This window comes from Ahaetulla prasina, chromosome 1 (assembly GCF_028640845.1).
Source record: "Ahaetulla prasina isolate Xishuangbanna chromosome 1, ASM2864084v1, whole genome shotgun sequence".
NCBI lineage: Eukaryota > Metazoa > Chordata > Lepidosauria > Squamata > Colubridae > Ahaetulla > Ahaetulla prasina.
This window is the reverse complement of record NC_080539.1, coordinates 333538325-333561283: the sequence shown is the minus strand read 5'-3', so window position 1 is coordinate 333561283 and position 22959 is coordinate 333538325. Positions and strand designations below refer to the sequence as shown.

Here is a 22959-nt window from a genome sequence, read left to right as displayed (position 1 = left end):
CCGACTGATTCTAACCAGGCACTGAAAACACTGCTGCCTAAATTTATGCTGTTAGAAATGTCTTGGAATGACCTTATAGTATAAATCAAAGCTAGGAAAATAAAAAGAGATTTAATTGGTTTGATGATTGGAAGTACCTAATGGGAAACGGAAGGGGAGAAAAAAACTTCATTGCACAGAAGACAGAAGATAGGAATGCTCTTAGAAGGGGTTTAGCATTAGTTCTGCCTGTTTTATGAAGCGAGAGATTAGAAGTTTCTGGGTAAGGAACTGAATATTTTTTTCAAGTTCATTTTATCTGCTGCCCTTAATGCTTTCTTAGAAATGCATACTTTGTTTTGCTAGGATGGGGAGGAATTGTACCACAAAGGAAAATGAGGAACAAAAATATATTTAATACTGAGGAAGTTTCATTAGAACAACTGGCTATAGCACACTAGGAAAGTCTTACTAGTAAAGGTAAAGATTCCCCTTCCACATATGTGCTAGTCGTTCCTGACCTTAGGCGGTGGTGCTCATCTCCGTTTCAAAGCCAAAGAGCCAGCGCTGTCTGAGGACGTCTCTGTGATCATGTGGCCTACATGACTAAACACCAAAGGTGTTACGTTCCCACCAAAAGTGGCCCCTATTTTTCTACTTGTAACTGGGTAACATCATCAATGCTGGTGAATGTGAGATTTGCTCCCTGTTTATACATAGTAGCTTGCCTTGCTAGTGTTGGTGGAGATAAGTTTCTTGATTAGGGTATTTTCTACTCGATTGTTTGTCTGGTGTTAATCCCTGCTTATCTAGGTATAGGCTCCTGGAAAGGATGTGTTCTGCTCTTTTTGTTTCCTTCTTAGCTTTTTTGTCTTTTTTTGCATATGTGTAAATATGTAAATACATTTGTAAAATGTATCAATGTGTAAACCATTTGTACTTATGTAAGCATTTGTAAATGTGTAAACATTTTTAAAATGTGCAAATATGTAAACACATAGAGATATGCCACATTTACACACCATGCAGATCATCTAGTCCATCTCCCTCCCCAATGTAGGATTGCACTACAATGGCATACCTTGCAGGTACCTATGCAAACTTTGTTTAAACACCTCCAGCAAAGAAGATACTATTACCATTGAAGGCAGTCTATTCTACTGTTAAAAGCTCTATATGTAAACATTTTTTCAAAGGAATATATATCCTCAATATTTAAGCCCATTATTTCTTGATCTGTCTTAAGAAATTTTTATATAATTTGTTTGCTCTGGACAGTCAGAAACCTTTTACCATTCTTTTATCTTCAGTAATTCTCTCAACCTTGCTTCGTAAATAATTGAATTGAAATATTTTTTGATATGTATTCATTTCTTTATGAATCTTTTGTTTAAGCCATGTAATCACTGAAACAAATTTCTTTCTGAATAGATAATTACTAGCCACCATTCCAATTCATTCTTGAGTCTCCAAGTAGCCCAATTAGTTTCTGTACACGTTCATCTCATTCATATCTATTTCATCATGTTGCACAGCAGAACAAATCTTTTTCTCGAACCACTTAGTTCAGAACATTGCACTCTCTTTCCTCCCAAATATCTGGTTCTTCCTAATCACTGTTAAATGGAGCGTAACATGCAGCTATTATCAACTGAAGCTTCCTATTTCCTTGTGCATCCAAAACCACTGAGGTGATACCAATTTATTCTTTCTGACATAGTTTTTAGCCCTTTCATTCATAATTAAACCTAATCTTTCACTTCACTGCATGTGTTCCCCAACTGCAATGAGTACCAGTTTGGATTTCTGAATTGGTGCTGCACATGGTATTGTCTGCGAAAAACATTTGGAAGCTCAAAGTTTGTAAGGGAACCAAGGAACCAAAAACCACATAAGGAGTTACTTCTGAGTAATTTATTGTTGGTTGCCTATGAACAGAAATTGGGCTAAAGCAGGGGTCTGCAAACTTGGCTCTTTTAAGACTTGTGGACTTCAACTCCCAGAGTTCCTCAGCCAGCAAAGCTGGCTGAGGAACTTGGGAGTTGAAGTCCACAAGTCTTAAAAGAGCCAAGTTTGCAGACCCCTGGGCTAATTATCTGCACAACTGTTAGGCCACTGCCGCCACCACTCCACAATTCATAGAGCTTCTGGATGTTCTTCAGGAGCAGCCCCATTGCACTGGTCTCCAATCTGGTTTTAAAATAATCCATCGATTAGAATAATTGCTGCGGAATGGATGACTCTTTAAACTGCTTAAATCAACATTCTGTACGACTAGCTTTTAATTCTGAGATGAATTGCTTTATGGAATTTTGAAGATCGATCACAAAAGTCAAGACTTGCATTAAGAATCATGACATTCCCATATTTGACATAGTATTTCTTGGAATACTAGAAGTTATGAATAAACAAGGGATTACTGAGGATTCCATCATCATTTTTGGGAAAGCTTTTATTCAAATTCCATCTATCCACATGCAACATTCTATACAAGATTGTGCAAGAAATTCCTGCTCAGATGGTGAAAATCCTCATTCATTTTCTCCCTCTTACAAACACTTGAATCTTTCCAAAATGTTTTGAAGAAGCTTGAAATTGGAAGAACCCAATATATATTTTTTTCAATGGATATTTTTTCTGCTGATGGACATGGCATAGGATATAGAATCTAAGGCTGGATGGAAGTGGAATACGATATAAGGATTGTGGATAGTAAAATGAAGAAAGATTGGGTCATAAGAATGAATAGATGGCGAATATGTGAATGAATGTGAAATAAATACAACAATGCATTTGATCATAGAAACTGAATTAAGGTGAAACTGCAAAAGAAATACATAAATGAATGGGTCAAATGTGATTGAAGGTAATGGGCTGGACTCCCAGGATTGAGGGGGCACATTCCAGAGGAGTAAGAGGCAAATCAGTTCAGACAGTTTGTGTAATAGAAAGAGGGTGAAGACAGCCCCCCCCCCAGAAGTTCTCAGAAGATATGCTTGATTTAGATAAGGGGTCTACAATTTGGCAAGACTTTGTCTACAAGTGTAGAACAATAAAGAAATCTGCTTGGAAGAAACCTTGATTTTTTGGGATCTGATAAGAAGAGATAGACTGGGACATTTATGTAGAATGAGATTAACGAGATTGTGAAAAAAGTAGCAGTGAGAAGTTTAAAGAACAAAAGGCGACACATGAAGTGGAAAGTGGACTTGGTCACAGAAGAGTTTGAAAGGATATCAAGTTACGAAGAGGTAGAATGAATGACACTGCATAAACCTGATTTAGTTAAATTATTTATCCTTATCTTTCATTATTTCTTATTCTCTTTCAAAGATCTGCGTAATATTAAGTGTGTTACATTTATATGTACTTATGTGAAAAATCTGGCTTGCCCCAAATCCCTTTCAATAGATTTCATAGTGTGGAAGATCCATCTTTGATCTGGGAATAAATCAGTTAAATAAATTCTCCTCTGAATCCGTAACAATATGAGAAGTATTTTTCTGTTTGTATGGGAGATAAGGGATTCATAAGAAAAAAACTTACTTCAAAGTCACTCTTTGCACATTGCCAAACCATAATGTGCTTTGGCTTAGCACATTGCATGACTTAAGCTATCTGGGCTTAGACAATAATCTCCACCCTGACCTATAAACTATTCTTGTTGAAAGACGAATGACAACAGGAAATATAGATTCTGGCTAGTTCCAATATCGTTGTTCTGAAGACTTTTTGCCATTTTGCTGCATATTTCCAGAGTAGCTTTTACATTTGGGTTTTTTCCCAGTCAGTTTGCATTTGATAAATCACTATAACAACGGCACAGAATTTTCTCCTCCATGATAGCCTTGAATGGGATCTTCAGAACTCCTGAAAGTTGTCTCTGTATTGTGATTTGCAATGTGACAGAAATGGAAAGACATAAATAATTGTATTATTTTAACTTAAACCCATTTCAGTATTTGAGAACTTGCCCTCTATGTTTTGGAGAAATGTCAAAGCACAAAAGTGGCTTTTGTCTTTAAAAGAAAGCTGGACTTCTCTTGAGAACATCAAATTCTTCATTTGATTGTAACATTAAATCTTTTATAAGAATTTCTTTTTTCTTTGCAAATTACCTTTGTCACTAATTGTTCAGGCTTCAAGATAGAGCTTGGTGTGTTTAAAATCCAGAGCGCTTTCATAAGATTCTGTGCTGAACTGAAATCTTCTACAAAGCTCAATGTTCCCAGATCAGCAATATTTGAGAGCTATGTTGATTTATTTTTGTCAGCTTTAGTAGTGTTTTTGAAAGGCTGAGAATCTATTTCCTTACTGGGACGATCCTTGCCTGATTCTTCATGGCTCCAAGCCCTAAAGGTAGCAGCTCAGACAAAAGTGTTTAGAGATGAAACTGAGTAGAACTTCTCTCTCTCTTTGCTGCACAGTTTGTAGTAGATTATTTGGAGATGTGGCAACACTTTTCATCTCCTACTCATTTCATTTCAAACTAAGATCAGACAGTCATTTGTCAATCATGTGCCCACTTTGGAATGTGAAAACAGTGGCAGTGTTCTAGTACCAATATCCAACCCTTTTCATGATTAATAGAAAGTATGAACATTTACAAACATTACTTTAATATCAGGTTCTTTTAAAGCACAAGTTATCTATTTAACAAAGGCATCTGCAACCTACTCAGTCAATAACAATAATTACATCAATAGTGAAGACTATACAGAAGGAACATTGTAGTACAATTTGCTTAACTCAGTCAAAAATTTACAAGTTGTTTTGCAAAACCCAAGTAGAAAGAAAACATCTGGATTTTTCGCCCCTATTCAGAATCCCCATCTAACAAGACTATCTTACAGGAATAAAAGTATCAGTAGACCAATTTATATAAGAAAAAATGTACAATGGTGTTTCCAAAAGAACCAACTAGTATAAGAAAGTGTTTAAAGCAAGAATATATAAAGTATTTCATCAAGGATTACAAGTTTATCATAATCTTGTCAGTTAATATGATAACCTATCATTTATTATTCTGTTAATTATCAATATGTAAACTTCATCTTTACTTGGTTCTGTAGCTACTCATATCTTTTTCCTAGTGTCATGCAAGCATACAGTTTACCTGAGCTAAGACGTGTTTAGGATAGAACATAATTGTTGGCCTTCATTATTTTCAGTTCTGACCATTCAATTCTCAATCTTTGAATCAGAAGATTTAAAACAAAGTGTCTTGGTTAAAGACAACAGAATTCTTTTATACCAGGGTTTCTCAACCATGGAACTTTAAGAAATATGGACTTCAACTTCCAAAATTTCCCAGCCAGTCATGCTGGCTGGGGAATTCTGGGAGTTGAAGTCTACATGTCTTAAAGATGCCAAGGGAAACTCTACTCTTCACAATCAGGAACTATATAAAACAGGGGTCTCCAATCTTGGTCCCTTTAAGACTTGTGGACTTCAACTCCCAGAGTCCCTCAGCCAGCAAAGCTGAGGAGTTGAAATCCACAAGTCTTAAAGGGACCAAGGTTGGAGACCCCTGATAACCTTTTCCTCAGATAAAATGTTAGAAACCTCTTCCAAGTTAACCTAGAAAGCCTGACGCTTGTGTCACATTATGTTAGCAAGTCAACTATACATAGTAGGACTTATTTGGGCTTCATTTTCATTCTTTGTTACATTCCTCTGCTTTTCTTATCCTGGATAATTTCTACTCCTATACAAAGATAATATCTCACTCATCTCCAATTTCACCTGTGACTTATCCTCCTATTTGCTTTACCTCCAGATCAGTAATAAGGCTTGAATCAATGGCAAATGTAAGGAGACTGATTTGGTCCCGTTGTTGGGCTTATACTTGACAATGGCAGTGCAATTGTCAGGGCAGTGCAGATAAACTCCTGATGGGCTTCTTTGACAATGGCAGTGCAGTGCTCCAATTAGATGGAACTTACCCATGTTTCTCCAAAAATAAGACCCTGTCTTGTATTATTTTTTCCACCAAAAAAGGCACTAGGTCTTATTTTATTTTTTTTATTTTTTGGGGGGGAGGTTTTGTCCACTGACTCACCTCAATTGTGTATGTCACGCCCCCTGGCCTCCTTTTCGTTGTCAGAGGCCTTCAGGAACCTCTTCTGCGGCTACCAAGGCTTTCCTGAAGGCCTCTGCAGCTGATAACAGAGTACCGGATCGATCAGGAAAGCCTTGCCAGTTGCAGAAGTGGGTCGGCAAGGCAGGTGTTGGGATGTGCAAGGCCTGGCTGCAACTGTCCGAAGGTAAGTAGTAGGGCAGCTCCACCCCACATCCCCACCCTAGCTTAATTTTTACCCGTGCATCTTGGAGTGGGTGGGGTCTTAATTAGGGCTTTTTTTTGGGTGAGGGTAGGGCTTATGTTAGGCACATGTGTAAAAATCAAGCTAGGCCTTGCTTTTGGGGTAGGTCATATTTTCGGGGAAACATGGCAGAGATATTATTTTAATTAAATATAGTACCTTGGTGTTAATGCTCACAAACTTTTTAAATGGTAGTTTCAGTACCCAGTCTCTTGTTTTGTATGGACATTCATTCTTAAAAATTATTAAAGTCAAAATATTTAACGTTGGTCCTATGAAAATACCAGGTTTCTAACAAAACCAGTATCAGAATTTTCATTTTGGCCCGCACTACAGTATACATTTTAGGATTACTCTACTTGTCCGAATGACTATTATCCTAAAATACTTAAGAAAAGCAGGGAGGGTATGTTTTGCAAAACAGTGGCATGTTGTGCAAAGCTTCATAAACATGTGAACGATTACCATCAGATTGCAAAAGAACAGCAAGAGAGAATACACACAGTCTTGCAAAATAGTTTCCATATAAATACATGATCTATCCACCTACTATAGAACAACTACCCACATTATAAATTTACATCAAAATTGTTAACATAGAAGGTTGCAACTTTGTATACAAGATGCATTTTTATAAACAGCTTTGATTCTAAAGTTGTTGTCAAGATGGATTAGAAAAGGCAAAGCAGCAACGGTTTATTACATCACACACCACCTGTTCACAGTTATCAAAACAAATGTTTCTCATTTATATTACTGAGGTTTCCGACAATGTATGATATTGTCCCTTCTATTTAAAATGGATTCACATAGTTTTATAAAAAAGATTTAAGCTTGTAATTGTTACCAGGAATGTCTGAAGAAGGCGACCTAGCCTCAGCTGGCAAGGGGCAAAACTATTTCTGTGTTGTTGCCAAAAAAATACAAAGATATGCCCATGAAGCCACCTGGAGTCAAACTCCGCTCAAGAAAGAATGCACTTTTACTGGTTACAGTCTTAATGCACAAGGATACCATGATTTTAAAATGTTTATGAAAAATGGAATCCGTTCAGGTGATGAACAGAGCAGAACTAGAATTAATGCAGGGTAGAAGATTTGAGTTAAGCTTCTTCTTTGCAGAAACTAAACTGACTGTGTTAAGAAATGATGGACTATTCCTTACTAGAGGTATTTAAGCAGAAGTTAAATTACTATTTATTTGGATACTGTTAGTAGCAAGAGTCTTGCACTGAGCAGAAAGATGGTATCCCTTTCATCTCCACAGTTCGGTGAGAATTAGAAATGACAGCAATCTCATCACTATGATTCATATTAAAAATTGGGTCCTTCTTGAACAACAATTGACGCAAGGGATAAAATCACATACCTGCAGTAACAATTTTGGTTTCCTCACAGTAAAGTACATTACAAATAGTTATTTCTGATATGCTGTCATCTTTCTATTCTGTATTATAGAATTATGAACAATTACATTTGTCCCTATGGAATGAGTTGCCTCCGGGGTTGCGTCAACTCCCCGACCTCTGGTCCTTTAAACGCGAGCTCAAGATTTTCTTATTTCACCGTGCAGGGCTAGCCTGATGGAATTTTAAGGGGGTTTTAGGATTGTTTTATTTTAGTTTTAAATCTTAATTGGCCATTTTATAATCAGATTTTTAATATGTTTTTAATTTGTCTACGTGTTTGTTGTTTTTACTTGGCTGTGCACCGCCCTGAGTCCTTCGGGAGAAGAACGGTATAAAAATCTAATAAATAAATAAATAAATAAATAAATAAATATTTAGTAAAAAAAACCCTGCAAACTGACTTGTGGTAATTACCAGGTCAGTTTGGATTTCTCAGGGGGAAAAAAAAAGCCTTGTCCAACTTTCATTTCTTTAATCAGGAAACTTGCTGGATATACATATTTCCTCCTCTGTCTCAATTCATCCAATCTAGCTGGACTGACGACTCTCAAAGCGCAATGCCTGGGCAGTCAGTGTGGTCAGAAAGAGAAAGGGTAAGAAAATTTTTACTCTCTTCCACAAACAGTTGTTGGGTTCAGACATTTTTGGAGAAGCAACTAACATTCAAAGAATAATGAGAACCAGCAATTCATGAGACAATGTGGAGATGGAATCGTGCTTTCCAGGATAACTGCACATGTTCCACAAGATTATTTTCTATTCCTCTTTCTAAAACATTGTCAACTCTATGCTAGTCTTTTCGTTAACTCTAGCCTTTTCTTTATCCACAGAGGATATGTCAAACTTTGAAAGAGAAAAAGGAAGGACAGGTAGTTCTCTACTTATAACCATTCATTTAGTGACTGTCTGAGGTTACAATGGCACTGAAAAAAAGTAACATGACTATTTTTCACACTTATGATCATTGCAGCTTTCCTGTGATCATTTGGTAAAGATTTGGATGCTTGACAACTGGCATATTTTTAGATCAGGGGTCCCCAACCTTGGCAACTTTAAGCTTGGTGGACTTCAACTCCCAGAATACCCCAGCCAGCTTTGCTGGCTGGGGTATTCTGGGAGTTGAGGTCCTTCAGGCTTAAAATTGCCAAGGTTGGAGACCCCTGATTTAGACGGTTGCAGTCTCCAATGACCCTGTGATGACCTTTTGCAACCTTCTGACAAGCAAAGTCAATGGGGAAGCCAGATTCACTTACCAACCATGTTACTAACTTAACAACTGCAGTGATTCACTTAACAACCATTGCAAAAAGTAGAGGACTACTCATACTGCTGACTTGGATAAAATAAATTAATCTGAGTGAAATATTTTTCTGGCCAAATCATGAGCAGCTGGCAGGGGAAAAAGGAGTATAATTTGATTTGCTGTTTGACAGTATATGCAAAAAGAGGCCTGCATTGTAAGATATGGTAGAACTGTGGACATTTTACAGAGCTACTAGAAAGGAAATGGTTATCTTGTTCATCTAATCCTGAAGATGGAAATGTTCTTGAAATCATTAGGGAATGTAAAATTACCTTTACTTCTCATTTATGTTTTAAAGTGAAGAAATTGGGGAAATTCATTTTGCATGCAAAAGTAGCCAGAAGGTGTTGCAATCCCTGGAAAAAATGGAGACATTATGATAACCGCAAGTCCTATTTTTGGAGGATCATCTTCTATTTAAAGAACTATCTAGTCCAATATCAGTTAAAAAAGAAATGACCCATCGGAAGAAAGAGCAGAGCTCATGAATTTTCTCATTGATGGCTACCAGAATGTGCCCACTGAAATAATTTGAAAAAAAAACCCAACACTTTGAAAAAACTAGATCAAGCCTTTCATAGAAGATTGCCCCATCACTTTAAGGAGGCATCAATGAATTTCACAAAGTATCTTTTGAAATCCTTTACACAATCTTAATGGACAATGACTACCTGTCAATTATTTATATGAGATAATATGAAGGGAAAGAAGAAAAGTTTGTACCTCAGATCATATAATGACAGCCAGTGTCATATGATGGTTTAGATATTGGATTAGGACCAGATTCTTCAATAGCAATTTATCAGATAACCTTAAGCTAATCATTCTTAGAACCCCAGTTAAAAGTTCTTAGTTAACTTATTTCTCAGGGCTGTGGTTATAGTAAAAACGTAGAAAAGGAGTTTCCTTAAATTTCTGGAAAATTTAACTTAAAGTTAAATCTAGTTAAAATTTAACTAAATTTAACTAATTATACATGAATTAGTTAAACAAAAAAGATCCATTATGTTATAAAGGAAACAAAAAATTACACACAAATATGTTTGATTAGAAAGTTTCTAAAAAAGATCAAAAATATCCATTTTAAAATACATCTCCATAAAATTGGCAAAAGGAGAACATATTTTATAGCATACAGTTATAGAATACTTCCAATAAGGTTCTTAGTCTTAAGAAAGATTGGCACGCCCTAATTTGCACCATAAGGTAGAGGTGAGATAACTTTTGGAGTTGCAATTTGTTACCTCTAAATTTCTTTTCTCAAGCCCTCCAAGCCTATTCCAACTGGATAGTTCAAATTCAGTAGTTTGGTTTCCAACCGCTTAAAAATACATAGGAAAATTACAACACACTTGAAAGGAAAAATTCTTAATCCATCCATTTTTCAAAATTGCCCTGTCCAGTCAGTCTCCCACAACTGAGAACTTCTAACTCTTAGGGCTGTTTTCAAACTCGGACATGTGGATATTTTTAGGACTCCTCGCAATTTTTTTTTTACTCCCAGAGAGAAAGCTTTGAAAAATTAAATCTGGCTTACAATAGGAATCTATCCATCTGTGAAATTTCTGTGAATAATGTACATTTCACTTGTGAGGCTCTGCACTACTTAAGAGTAAACACCCTGACCATTTTTCCCTAGCAGACTTCAAAACAAATTGAAATTTCATTTGCTCTGTGTCTTTAGAGAGCAATAGAATTACACAGAATGTGTAGAAATATAACAACTGGGGGGCTTAAACTAAAAAAATAAATAAAACAGAAAAAAGATGTATCCGATGTTTAATCCAAAGGTTATTTAAATAACCTATAGATTTACAATAGAGCCCTTGATGAGCAAATCTACTTTTCCATTTATATGCATTGATCTTTCATGTTAGATCCATATTTAATTGGCTATGGTGTAAATTATGTTTCATCTCCACATAATTTACAAAAGTCTTTTTTGTAAAGAGTATTTTGCTGATTTTATTTGTCACTTGCCGTTAATTGGGACCTTAGATAAGAAATTACAACTACCTACCAATATGTATAAAGATTTACATTTTATATAGGTATGTGCACATAGTGTTACATACATACACATACATCTGCTCTTAGGAATGATGGCAAAGCAACTCTCGTCTCCCAGAGTTGTCTTCTTTACTTCTCAAAATGTAAATGCATACACAACTCCAACAACTACAATGTTCCCAATTGTGGCTATAATTGCAATCCATAACAAAATGGCATCATTTGAAGAACGAGATGGCTCTTCTGGTTGGTTTGGCACTGAGGCAGCAGTGTAGACATTGGCAGATGAATTAAACAAAGAATATTCCGTGCTAAATTCTTCATTGGGCGAGTCCATAAACACTCCTCCCATAACTGGAAGCTGTGGAAGAAAAAATTAAAATACAAAAGTTAATGTCCAGCTGGAAGATGACCATGTAGACACATATTGCATACAGGAAAGTAGCTAAACTCAACTGGTCAGCAAAGCTGCAGACTATGCTTTAGATAAGGTTACCTGTTTTTTAAAATAAGTTTCGTCTAAGCAGATGTACTGCATGAAATAAATATGTTTTGCATTCACGTTACAGCAACATCTCCTTTCAAAGGACATCAAAATTTAATGAGCTCTACTCTTCCATGAAAAGCATGAAGGATTAAGAGAGGTTTTCTAACAGTGGGTGATGAAAGTAAAAGGCTCTTACAAGTACAATACGACTATATGGCCCTCCAAAATAACACAGCAAGGCGCATCCTTGTTATGGATGCTTCAGAACACACAATGCTTTTATTGGAGTTGATGGGCTGCAGTTAGGCAACAGAGTTAGAGGAGTCTGATATGATTTAGTCACTTCTCACCTCCTCCCCCTAATGGAGTCACTTCCCCTACCAGACTAGAATAAACACAGTTTACCATATTATCTAATCAAAGAAATTATGTTTAGAATTTCATCCAAGCCAGCTGGCTAGGGAATTCCGAGAGTTAAAGACCACACATTTTAAAGTTTTAATGTTTCAAAAACAATTTTTGAAGGAAAACTCTACTTGTAGTGAGTGTTGATTAGAAGTAGGAAAGGGGTGTTGAACCAGCAACTTAAGCCAATTTCAAAGGCTCATTTTTTTCTTTCCTGGCTATTGATTCTGTTCTCTTCTTCACTCTTCCACCACCACCACCAATTTGCATTGTGTAAATAAAGAGGAAAATGTTGTCAACTCTAAAACCGTTGCTTTGGAATCTCCACATTTGCAAGCAGTTCATGATCAATACCACTGAAAGATTTCAAGCTTTTGTTAGTATTGTCAAAGTGCTATTAGGAAGAAGGAAAATAGCATCCACAAAGATAGCAATTCTTCAAATGAAAGTATGGTTCAAAATATGAAAATGGCTTTAAACCAAAATGTGAAATCAGCATTTTAACTTTCAATATAATAAAATACAGAAAATAAACAAGATCAAAGATAGAAAATAAACAACACAGAAAAAAAGAAATAAATTGACAAGAAACCCACAATTGTGCCTTCCATTCTTCTTTCTATTAAGTAATTGTCATAAACCCTTCCCAACTTCTTGTCTCATTTTCAACCTCTATGAAATTAGCATTTTAGAAAGCCTTTCATTTTGTACTTTCATTATCTTCATTTCGTATAACTTTTCACATTCATTTAATGAAAAAAATAGCACTCCTGAATTTTTAAACGATGTGGTAAAATGTTTCTAACATGCTCTCTGGCTATATCATAGTTTTAAAGCCTAGATTATTTGCATTTTCCTTTTAGAACTGTGATGGTGAAACAATGGCACGCATGCCAGAGGGGACACGCAGTGCCCTCTCTGTGGGCATGTGAGCTGCTGCCCCAGTTCAGCTCCGCCGTGCATGCACACATAACTCCCGCCAGCCAGCTGGTCTTTGGGTCTCTGCCACGCATGTGTGTGGGGGGGGGTGAGGTGCATGTGTGGGGGCACCAGTGCATGCACAGGGGGGCAGGGCGCATGCATGGGGGGCGTGCACGCATTGCATTTTGGGGGTCCAGAAAAGATTAGCTACCACTGTCCTAGAAGATGACTTCAGTGGCTTCAATGACCTTAAGAACTCTGCTGGTGGATGTGGAAACTCTCATCTCATAGGATTTCCTCTAGCAATAAAATAGGAGAGTAGAAATTAAGGGTAATCCATAATGGGAAAGAGAACATGTGAGGCTTTGTACACATTAGGATTTCTTAAGAGATGCAATCCCTAGCATTAAACCAGAAATAAAGCAACAACAAAAAAATCACTTCTCTATTAATGCCACAAAAGCAATATGGGTTTAGCGGAAACATTTAAACAAGTTTGGGTGTCAAAGGATATGATCCCAGGTTGAAAAGCATTGGAATCAGTATTATTAAAGAAATAAAGCAATAAGCTTTCAGATGAGGACTGATGGTGGATTAGGCATCTCTGTGAGTAGCTATGTAAGTAGTGACAAGACTGTGGTGGAATTGAAGCTGGGAGCTACTTTCTGGCTGACAAAAGTCCTTCTGGAAGCAAAGAGAAATCTTTGAGATTACCAACTTGCATTCTTGGAAGGAGACTATAGAAATTGAGCTTCTTGTGTTCTGTTGTGAGTTGAAGTTTGGGAACTAGGAGATTTACAATGTGCCTTTAACCATTGTGCAGTCTTAATGGATATTTGACCAACAAATATGTCACTTTCTTAGACACATCTGGACTGAATTTCAATACAAAATATTCTGTATTCTGAATGACAGTGGAGATCAAAGACTTTCAGTGAGAACCACCTTCTTGAAATTAAGAAAGAAAAAAAAAACTATTTCAGTGGTTTTTAAATTAAAAGCAAAATGCTTAACAGGATCAAACCAGTTTTAAACAGATAAAGGGGACAATGATTCTCAAAAATCAGATTTTCTTTGATAATTTTTTTCTGAAAATAACAAAATTAGACATGAGAATGCTGGTGTTTATTTTTAAGGAGAGTAGACAATAGATGAAGTTTAAAAAAAATAGAAGATAAAGATAATATGTGAGACTACTATAGAGAGGTAAGTGGGACTAAAATGCTAAAGAAAAGAAAATCAGAAAAAAAAAAAGACGAGCCTGCCTTGACCTTCACCAATTTAATTGACATACTTTTATTTTGTCACAATGGCAACCACATGAAAACTTGCTAAATTAGGATGCAGAGTTTCACTAGAACAATTTACAACTAAGGTCATTTTATCAGAATTATTGCAAAAAATGTTTGAAGACATTGGCAAAAAAAGATGACTGCTATGGTTAAAAAGGAAACAGGAGGAGGATAAAAAAGATTGAAAGGAGAAGTTAAGAAGATTAAAGAAGACAACTGACTGCAAATGAAAAAGAAATTACTGACGAAGTGGAAGTTTTGCAAAGTAAGACAGAAGTTATAAATAGAGAGATGGAGGAAGAGTTGGATAACTTGGCTCTACTTGAATTAACAGAAAGAGAATTTTGCTTAAGTCTTAAGAGCAATTCCAGAACATGGAAAAGATTGTTATGTCTGTGTCTAATTTTCTGGATTGTGAGAAAGATGACATTCAAAAAGAGGCTGATAAGGTCAATAGGAGTAGTATACATTTCACAAAATTAACCTCCAAGGGACCTCCTTGTGCACATGGTCAGGAAGAAAGCTGCAATTTTACTAGTAGATCCAGATGCCATAACATAAGCAGACCAACGCCACTAGCAACTGTAGATATTGGACCTGCCAATATTAAGTTAGGTTTCTTTACTATACAAAGATAATAGAATCGGCACACTAAATGAAAACATGGAATGGAATGTGAAGATCAGTGACCCATGTAAAATTATGAAATTGCTGTGTGCTTGGCTATAAATCTATAAACTACAGAAACCTATCTGTTAGCATTCATAGATATTTGGTTAATATCAACACTGTATAATTGTATGCTCCTATTACAGATGTAGTGAAAAAATTAGCAGATAATTGTAAAAGTTGCTATATGAAAGGACACAAAAAATAATGATTGGAATGCCAAAGTTAGAGAAATGAAGGAATATGGGTTGAGTCCAGTGCTGAAATCCATTTTTTTAAAACTACCTGTTTTGTAAGCGTGGTGTGGCTTGGCAAACATGGTGTGGCTTGGTGGGCGTGGCTTGGTGGGCATGGCAGGGGAAGGATACTGCAAAATCTCCATTCCCACCCCATTCTGGGGCCAGCCAGAGGTGGTACTCAAAATTTCCGCTACCGGTTCTCGAGAACCTGTCAGAACCTGCTGGATTTGTTTGTTTGTTTACATTTATACCCCGCCCTTCTCCGAAGACTCAGGGTGGCTTACAATGTATAAGGCAATAGTCTCATTCTATTTGTATATTTTTTACAAAGTCAACTTATTGCCCCCCCAACAATCTGGGTCCTCATTTTACCTACCTTATAAAGGGTGGAAGGCTGAATCAACCTTGGGCCGGGCTCGAACCTGCAGTAATTGCAGGCTTTGTGTTCTAATAACAGGCTTCTCTATTGCCTGAGCTATCCCGGCCCCTGGTTTCACCCCTGGTTGAGTCCAAGGCAGCTCAGGAATTTGTGGTCTCCAAATTGTGGTCTCTTTTCTAATAGGAAGCTATCCTGTAAGCATCAGCAATAATGTTGATGTGTCTTGGACTTTTCTAAAAGCCATTGGGATAGGTCCATCATGTACGTTTACATCATTTTTACATTGATGTACACTGGTAGTCATAAATTAAATCTGAATTTTGTCCTGGGGCTGTTGTGATGTGAACTGGAAATAGGACATTCAAAAGCTGCAGCTGGTGCTGAATGCAAAAATGTGGGCAATTTTAGGCATTACTACATTCATGTTATACTAGAAGTTGTTCTGCATCTCACAAGGCTTTTAGGTACATGCAGTCCTTGATTTACAACAGTTCGTTTAGTGACCGTTTGAAGTTAGAATGGCACTGAAAAAAGTGACTTATTACAGTTTTTCACACTTACGACCATTGGAGTATCCCTGTGATCATAGGATCAAAATTCAGACGCTTGGCAACTAGTTCATATTTACAACGATTGCAGTGGCCCAAGATCATGTGATCCCTTTGGCAACCTTCTGATAAGTAAGATCACTGGGGAAGCCAGATTCACTTAACAACTCTGACAAGAAAGGTCATAAAATGGGGCAAAACTCACTTAACAAATGCTTGGCTTAATGACAGAAATTCAGGGCTCAATTATGGTTATAAATCAAGGACTAACTGTATAATTCAAGTGAGAGGTAAAGCATTCTTCTAATCACATTATTGTAAGTTTTTTATTTTTATTTCCCCCCCCCTAAAAGTTTTAAATTTGTTTTTCAATTGAGTTGTACAGCTTATATGTTATATTAATGATGGAAGTAATTCTTAAGTGATTTATCTTGGTCTGATTTTTTTACATTTCAAAAACATGGCATTTTAATAAGGCTGTGTAGACTTTTTATATCCATTATAGGACCAGCCTTATTTTCTTCACGGCTGGCAAGAAAACCCAAGAGATCAGAATCAAATAAAACTTTACTAAAAGAAAAAGAAAAAAATGGAGGAGGGAGATTTTTAATTAAATACAGGATTCCCTAGTCTGGTGATATTAGAATGTGCTAGATTTTATAGCACCAGGCTGGGTGTTATTAGCTGAGTATTGTAGATACTTCAAAATACTTGGAGACAATTACTTGGGGGGAAGGGGGAAGAATTGCAGAGAAATCTGAATTATAAACTGGTCAGTCCTAGAGGAGATCAACCCTGAGTGCTCTTTAGAAAGTCAGGTCCTGAAGATGAAACTCAAATACTTTGGCCACCTAATGAGGAGGAAGGACTCACTGGAGAAGAGCCTAATGCTGGGAAAGATTGAGAGCAAAAGAAGAAGGGGACGACAGAGAACGAGATGGCTGGATGGAGTCACTGAAGGAGTAGGCATGAGCTTAAATGGACTCCAGAGGATGATAGAGGATAGGAAGGCCTGGAGGAACATTGTCCATGGGGTCGCAATGGGCACATCCTCCAGGCCTTCCTGTTCTCTACCATGCTCTGGAGTTCATTTAAGTTCACTCCTACTGCTTCAGTGACTCCATCACAAAAGTGCGTATAGTCAAGGCTATGGTTTTCCCAATTGCAATGTATGGCTGTGAAAGTTGGACCATAAGAAAGGCTGAGCACCAAAGAATTGAGGCCTTTGAACTATGGTGCTGGAGAAGACTCCTGCGAGTCCCTTGGACTGCAAGGTGAACAAACCGGTTGGTACTAGAAGAGGTCAACAATTTCTGTTAATTCTGGTTAAAAAGAGGCTTGCCTAAGACGCTGCTGTCAGTTAGAGAAAATTTGATTACGTAGATAATAGCGTGACCTGATACGCAAGGAAGCTCTTTGACTTTTTAATTATTTTTTTCCTCTGTAAAAATGCTTTATCCATCATGAAAATATTTCTAGCCTTTCCAAAGGTTAAATAACTCTCATGCAAGTAGAAAGGGATTAAATCAAGTATATTTTCACTTGCCAACTAAAGCTTTACTTAGAAAGGTCCCATATGTCTTTGACAGCTGAGAAATTGATAGGAACTACTCTACTACAAAAGAACTCCCCATAAGAAATGTGCAGAAAGCAAACAATCTAATCACCCAGGATTCATTTTGGAAATCCAGTCCTGATGATTTTACAGTCAAAACACACACGGATTAGATTTTAAAGGAAATGATGCATCAGGGGTATGGAAAAGGACAACGAAACTTTGTCCAAGAAATTTAAATGAACAAAGAGGTTTAAAATGGGCCAGTTTATTCTTACTAAATAATGGATAGAATGGCTTTTGAGGAGTACTCAGTATCTACAAAAGCAATTCTTCTTAATGTAGCCTTTGAATTATAGAAAGCAGCCACTTCTGTATATGTGTGTGTCTCTCTGTGTGTGTATACATACATAATCACAAACACACACCATGTCCGTATGAGGTGTAGCTTTCACCAACCTTGTACTTTCAAACATACAACTCCACCCAGGTGAAGATGACAATGATGGTGAATATTCTACGCCTCTTCCCAAAGGATTTCCAACAGATGCACATGTGACTCCTTCTCCTAAGGGATTTATAGCCTGGAGGCTATAGCCTGAAGCCAGGAAAAAAAAATTGGGAAGAGGCTAATGCCAGTAAGCTGATGACATCCAACTATATATCTTTTCCATCACAATCTAAGTACAGGTCTTCCTCACTTAGTTCAACAATTGGGATTGGCAGGTCTGTCATTAAGCAAAGCAGTCACTAACTGGGAAATCACATGACTGAGACTATGGTTGCAATTTTATTTCACCTTTCCTTTCCCCCCCAGTCTCCCACCCTTGGTAATGTTCATTCCAGCACTGGGATAATTAGAAGATAATTATTGTTTGTATTTACAGTCATCGGAGAGGAAAGGATTATAAGCAGGCTCACAATGGGGAATATATCGGGGTTCTTGAAGCTCCCAGACTGAACATGCTTGGGGCTTCCAAGCTGCCACATTCCTTTTAACGTGTATTCCCCATACCTGCTTATTCTCTTATAATCCCTTCCTCTTCAATCACTCTTCTCTGCAAGGAGGGGAAAAAGAAATCTTGAATGAACATTCAGATATCTCTTTTTAAGGTGTTTAGCCAAGTCTCAACAGAGGAAGACTATTCTGTGAGAAATTCAGACACCATCCAATATTTCAGCAGTACTTTCCACTGTTTATGTTTTATGCGAGAGTGCTAAGTAGCAACTATAGAGGCAGATTAATATATTCACTAACAAGAATGAATTTTAGTGAATAGTACTGTAGCAGAACAAAACTTTTATTTTCAGCACCTGTCAGGTGGATACTAAAAGAAACATGCCTACTTAGAAACAGATTTGTGTCTGCAATTTACAGTAATTCTATGGCAATATTAGAATATAAATCATTCACAACTGCAGGCCTCCTAAGAAAAATTTCACCAAGATAAAGAAAGTAAGTGAAAAGGTAATTCTTCAGAATGGTTAAGATCTCTTTAAAGTTAAAAATTTTCATTCTCAGGGAAAAAGAAAGAAAGACCTTTGTGGTATATCATTATTAATAAACATTAATAAATAAAATGCAGTTCTATATGTTTTGTACAATTTATACTATGGTACAATTGTACAGATGCTTACTCAGAAATAAATCCCATTTATTTCAACTGGACTTCTTCCCAGTTAAAGTAGACTGCAATTTAATTAATCTGTTTATTCTAATTATCACTACTAGGAAAACAAATAGAGGCACACTAGTCTTTGCCAGAAGCCTGGTTATATGTTTCCTGCCATTTTTGATTGGTGAATTAAGATGTATGAGATGTGCTTTAGAGCTGGAACCAAGCATGGAATGATCTATTAAAACTCTTAAAATCTCTCCAATGCACAGAATCAACCATCTAGTGCCAAATGGCCACAGGATGTTTTTTCCCCCTCCATCTTGAACTATGTGATTGTGTAAATATATTTGCAAGCTTTATGCATCAAACTTTGTCCTATTAAATTCTCTCTAGAAAAACCTTAATTAACTTTAAAGATCCCCAAAATTTGGAAAGCTGGCTTATTGAAGAGTTTATAGTATTTGCATATGCTATTCTTTTCTAACGATACAAAACAGAAGTGTGACAGTACATTTACATTAACTTATTATTTTCTCCACTTCTGAAAGTACAGGATAAACAAGAGTTAAGTCCATGACACAAACCTTCAGAGGTATGGGAGTATAATTCTCAGAAATCTTCAACATGTGCTGGCAACTATTTTGGGGAGTTTACTGTCTTTAAAGGTCATGAGACTATAGACACTGCTAGCCATAGGATTACTTTGGGAAGAAGACAAACAATAGCCAGATATCAAAAGCTGGCACTTAATATTAAAAAGATGTCAAAGCAGCATTTCAATTGCCTCTTGGGTAGGAAAGCCAACATGAGCTAAGAAGTATCTAATTCAGAAAGAAGTCTTTCTAGAGGGCAAGTATCAAGTTTTAAATGATTGTTAAACAAAGTTAGTGAAGGTAAAAATAGGTATATAGCAAAGGTGAAATGCTCCTGGTTCAGACCGGATCACCCGATCTGGTAGCAATGGCGGTGGGTGGTTCGGAGAACTGGTAGCAAAAATCCCTGCGCCCCCCCCCCCCGCCCCAGCTGAGCCGTGCGATCATCAGAGGGTGTTTTTTTTTACTTCTAAAAGCATTTTTTCTTCGGCCGAAAAAATGCTTTTAAAAGTAAAAAAAATCCTTTAATGATCGAGTGGCTCAGCTGGGATCATCAGAACCCTTTAAAAGCTTTTTTTAAACAATTTCTTTAGCCGAAGAGGTTGTAAAAAACAAAAGCTTTTAAAAGGCTCCTCTGGTGATCCCAGCTGAGTTGCCTGATTGCCAGAACCTTTAAAAAGCATGTTTTCTACAAGCTCTTCAGCCAAAGAGGTTGTTAAAAAAATCCTTTTAAGAGGTTATGGCGATCTTATAGGAATTCGATTGAGAGTATGGCAAACTATGGAGGGAGAGTCAGCCTGTGGATGTAAAATCACAAAAATTATAATGCTCTGGGTGTGCAAACAGACACACATGGTTAGATATTGCAGGCAACAAGATGTAGGACAAAAGTAGACCTTTGGTATGATTTGGCAGGGTTCCTCTTACAACAGCATTGTATTGGTACTCAGATTGGGGGAATAACTTAATTTAAATTATAGGCAGTTTATTTATAACTGCCAATGGAGGAGGCGCATGGAACGCTGTTACCTTCCCACCAAAGGTGGTCCCTATTTTTTCCACTTGCATTTTTACGTGCTTTCGAAAGATGTCTTTGGACAGCGCTGGCTCTTCGGCTTTGAAACGGAGATGAGCACCGCCCCCTAGAGTCGGCAACGACTAGCACGTATGTGCGAGGGGAACCTTTACCTTTACCTTAATGGAGGAGGAGGAAAATGCAGGACACAGTTGAAGGGGATCAAAGGCAAAGAGTAGAGACAAAAATCTTAAGAAGAGAAGGCAGCGGTAAATATTGGAATAAGATGAAACAGGGGGACAAAGCAGAGGATCCAGGGAACTGGTTGGAAGAAAACCCTGAACATCCTGGGTAGGGCATGAAGGCCCCACAGTTGGAAGACATTTTGAGAAAAAACGTATCTATATTTATAGGAAGAAATATCTGCAAATAGTAGCATCTGGATACATTTTTATATTATATAAATCCCCATACCCATATTTCTTCCCATATACTAGATTCTCCAAATCATCCTTACTGATTCATGATTAGTCTTCATAAGCTAGATCACAGTATTCCTAAATTTTAATATACCTCAAGGTAGATCACAGTTAAATGAATGCACTTACAATTATAATATAATAGTTTTTCAACTCTCATTTAAATAGTGAAGCTATTGCTACACAATATTGAAGAAACTCATGCATTCAAAATCCTTTCTCCTGGAGAAAGGAAGAAAAGAACTACTTACAACACGTGACATATAGTTACTTTCAAAATATCACACATTTGCACAGCCTGATGTGCACAATAATGAAAGAGTGAATAATGCTGTCTTGGAAGTCTGCAGTTTACCAGCTGGCAATTAAAAATGTTATTTTCAAAAGCATAAGTATATGTAATATCCTTACTTTGAAATTCCTTTTATTTTTCTTCATGTACCATTTTGACATTTTAATGGGGGTTAAAAATGCACTGCACTAGTCTGATGGTTCCTAGTATGAGTAGCCATTTCCCATAATGTGTAGATTTATAAATTATTTGTAAACACCAGGTATTAGCCTAGATGTCTTCTGTAGGTAATAGATAAATTAACAGATAATACAAATATCATTGATGTTACTCATAATATTATAAGCCAGATGTCTTCATCCGTTTGTTCTACAGAAGTAGTGGACATCAACTCTTATAATTTCCAGATATGCTGTCTTGGAATCATGGGATATGAGGCCTAACATATCTGGAGGGTGTCAGGTTGTAGAAGAAGAAACAACATGAAAAGGCTATTTTCTTATTCAAGACTACCTATAGGCATCTGGTTGAGATTGTGGCCAAAAAAAAGATGGTATATTAGATGGACCTTTGTTCTGAACTTGCAGTTACATTATTTATCAGAATAGCAAGTCATTCAAAATATAAATCTATCAGATTTCATTGTCATTTTGGACATGGCACATTTCATAAACCTCAGAGCCTCTTTGAATGCAAACATATCCATAAAATAGGACCAATATAAAAAGGTAAAGATTCCCCTCGCATGTATGTACTAGTCGTTCTCGACTCTAGGGGGCGGTGCTCATCTCTGTTTCAAAGTCGAAGAGCCAGCACTGTCAGAAGATGTCTCCATGGTTATGTGGTTGGCATGACTCAATGCCAAAGGTGCACGGAACGCTGTTACCTTCCCACCAAAGGTAGTCCCTATTTTTCTACTTGCATTTTTATGTGCTTTCAAACTGCTAGGTTGGCAGAAGCTGGGACAAATAACGGGAGCTCACCCTATTACACAACACTAGGGATTTGAACCACTGAACTGCCGACCTTTCGATCGACAAGCGTCTCTTACCCACTAAGCCACAGCGTCCCTTATATAATTAATGTCAAATCCCACTTTTCTGCCTCACTGTGATGTGTGTATGTGTATGTGTCTATTCCTAGGTGGGATTTGTAAAGAACCCTGGGAGTGTATGCCAAGAATACATAATCCCAGCAGGGTCATCCAAAGCACGAAGGTCATGCCACCTATCCAGCTAAAGCAAATAGGCACCTGTATTAGGCAGCAACATTACAGGAAGATGCTGTAAGCCAATGTTCACTTTAGTGACAAGGGTAAAGGCATCATTTCATACTGTGTGGGAGAAAGCAACTTGGTAAACCACACTGATACTTTAACAAGAAAACCATATAGAGATATACAGTGTAACTTGATGATGGGCCCCTCGGGTCAACTGGTACTTA

The 22959-nt window shown here is 37.1% G+C and overlaps 1 protein-coding gene across 1 annotated transcript in view; it reads right to left on the bottom strand.

Moving 5' to 3' along the window:
- Nucleotides 1-10124: 10124 nt before the first annotated feature.
- Nucleotides 10125-22959, bottom strand: part of C1H14orf132 (chromosome 1 C14orf132 homolog) — a 45546-nt gene continuing 32711 nt past the window's right edge. Inside the window, exon 3 of the mRNA XM_058162629.1 lies at nucleotides 10125-11384. Coding sequence (XP_058018612.1) covers nucleotides 11160-11384 — 225 coding nt within the window. The 3' untranslated portion in view covers nucleotides 10125-11159. The remainder of the gene's footprint in view (nucleotides 11385-22959) is intronic.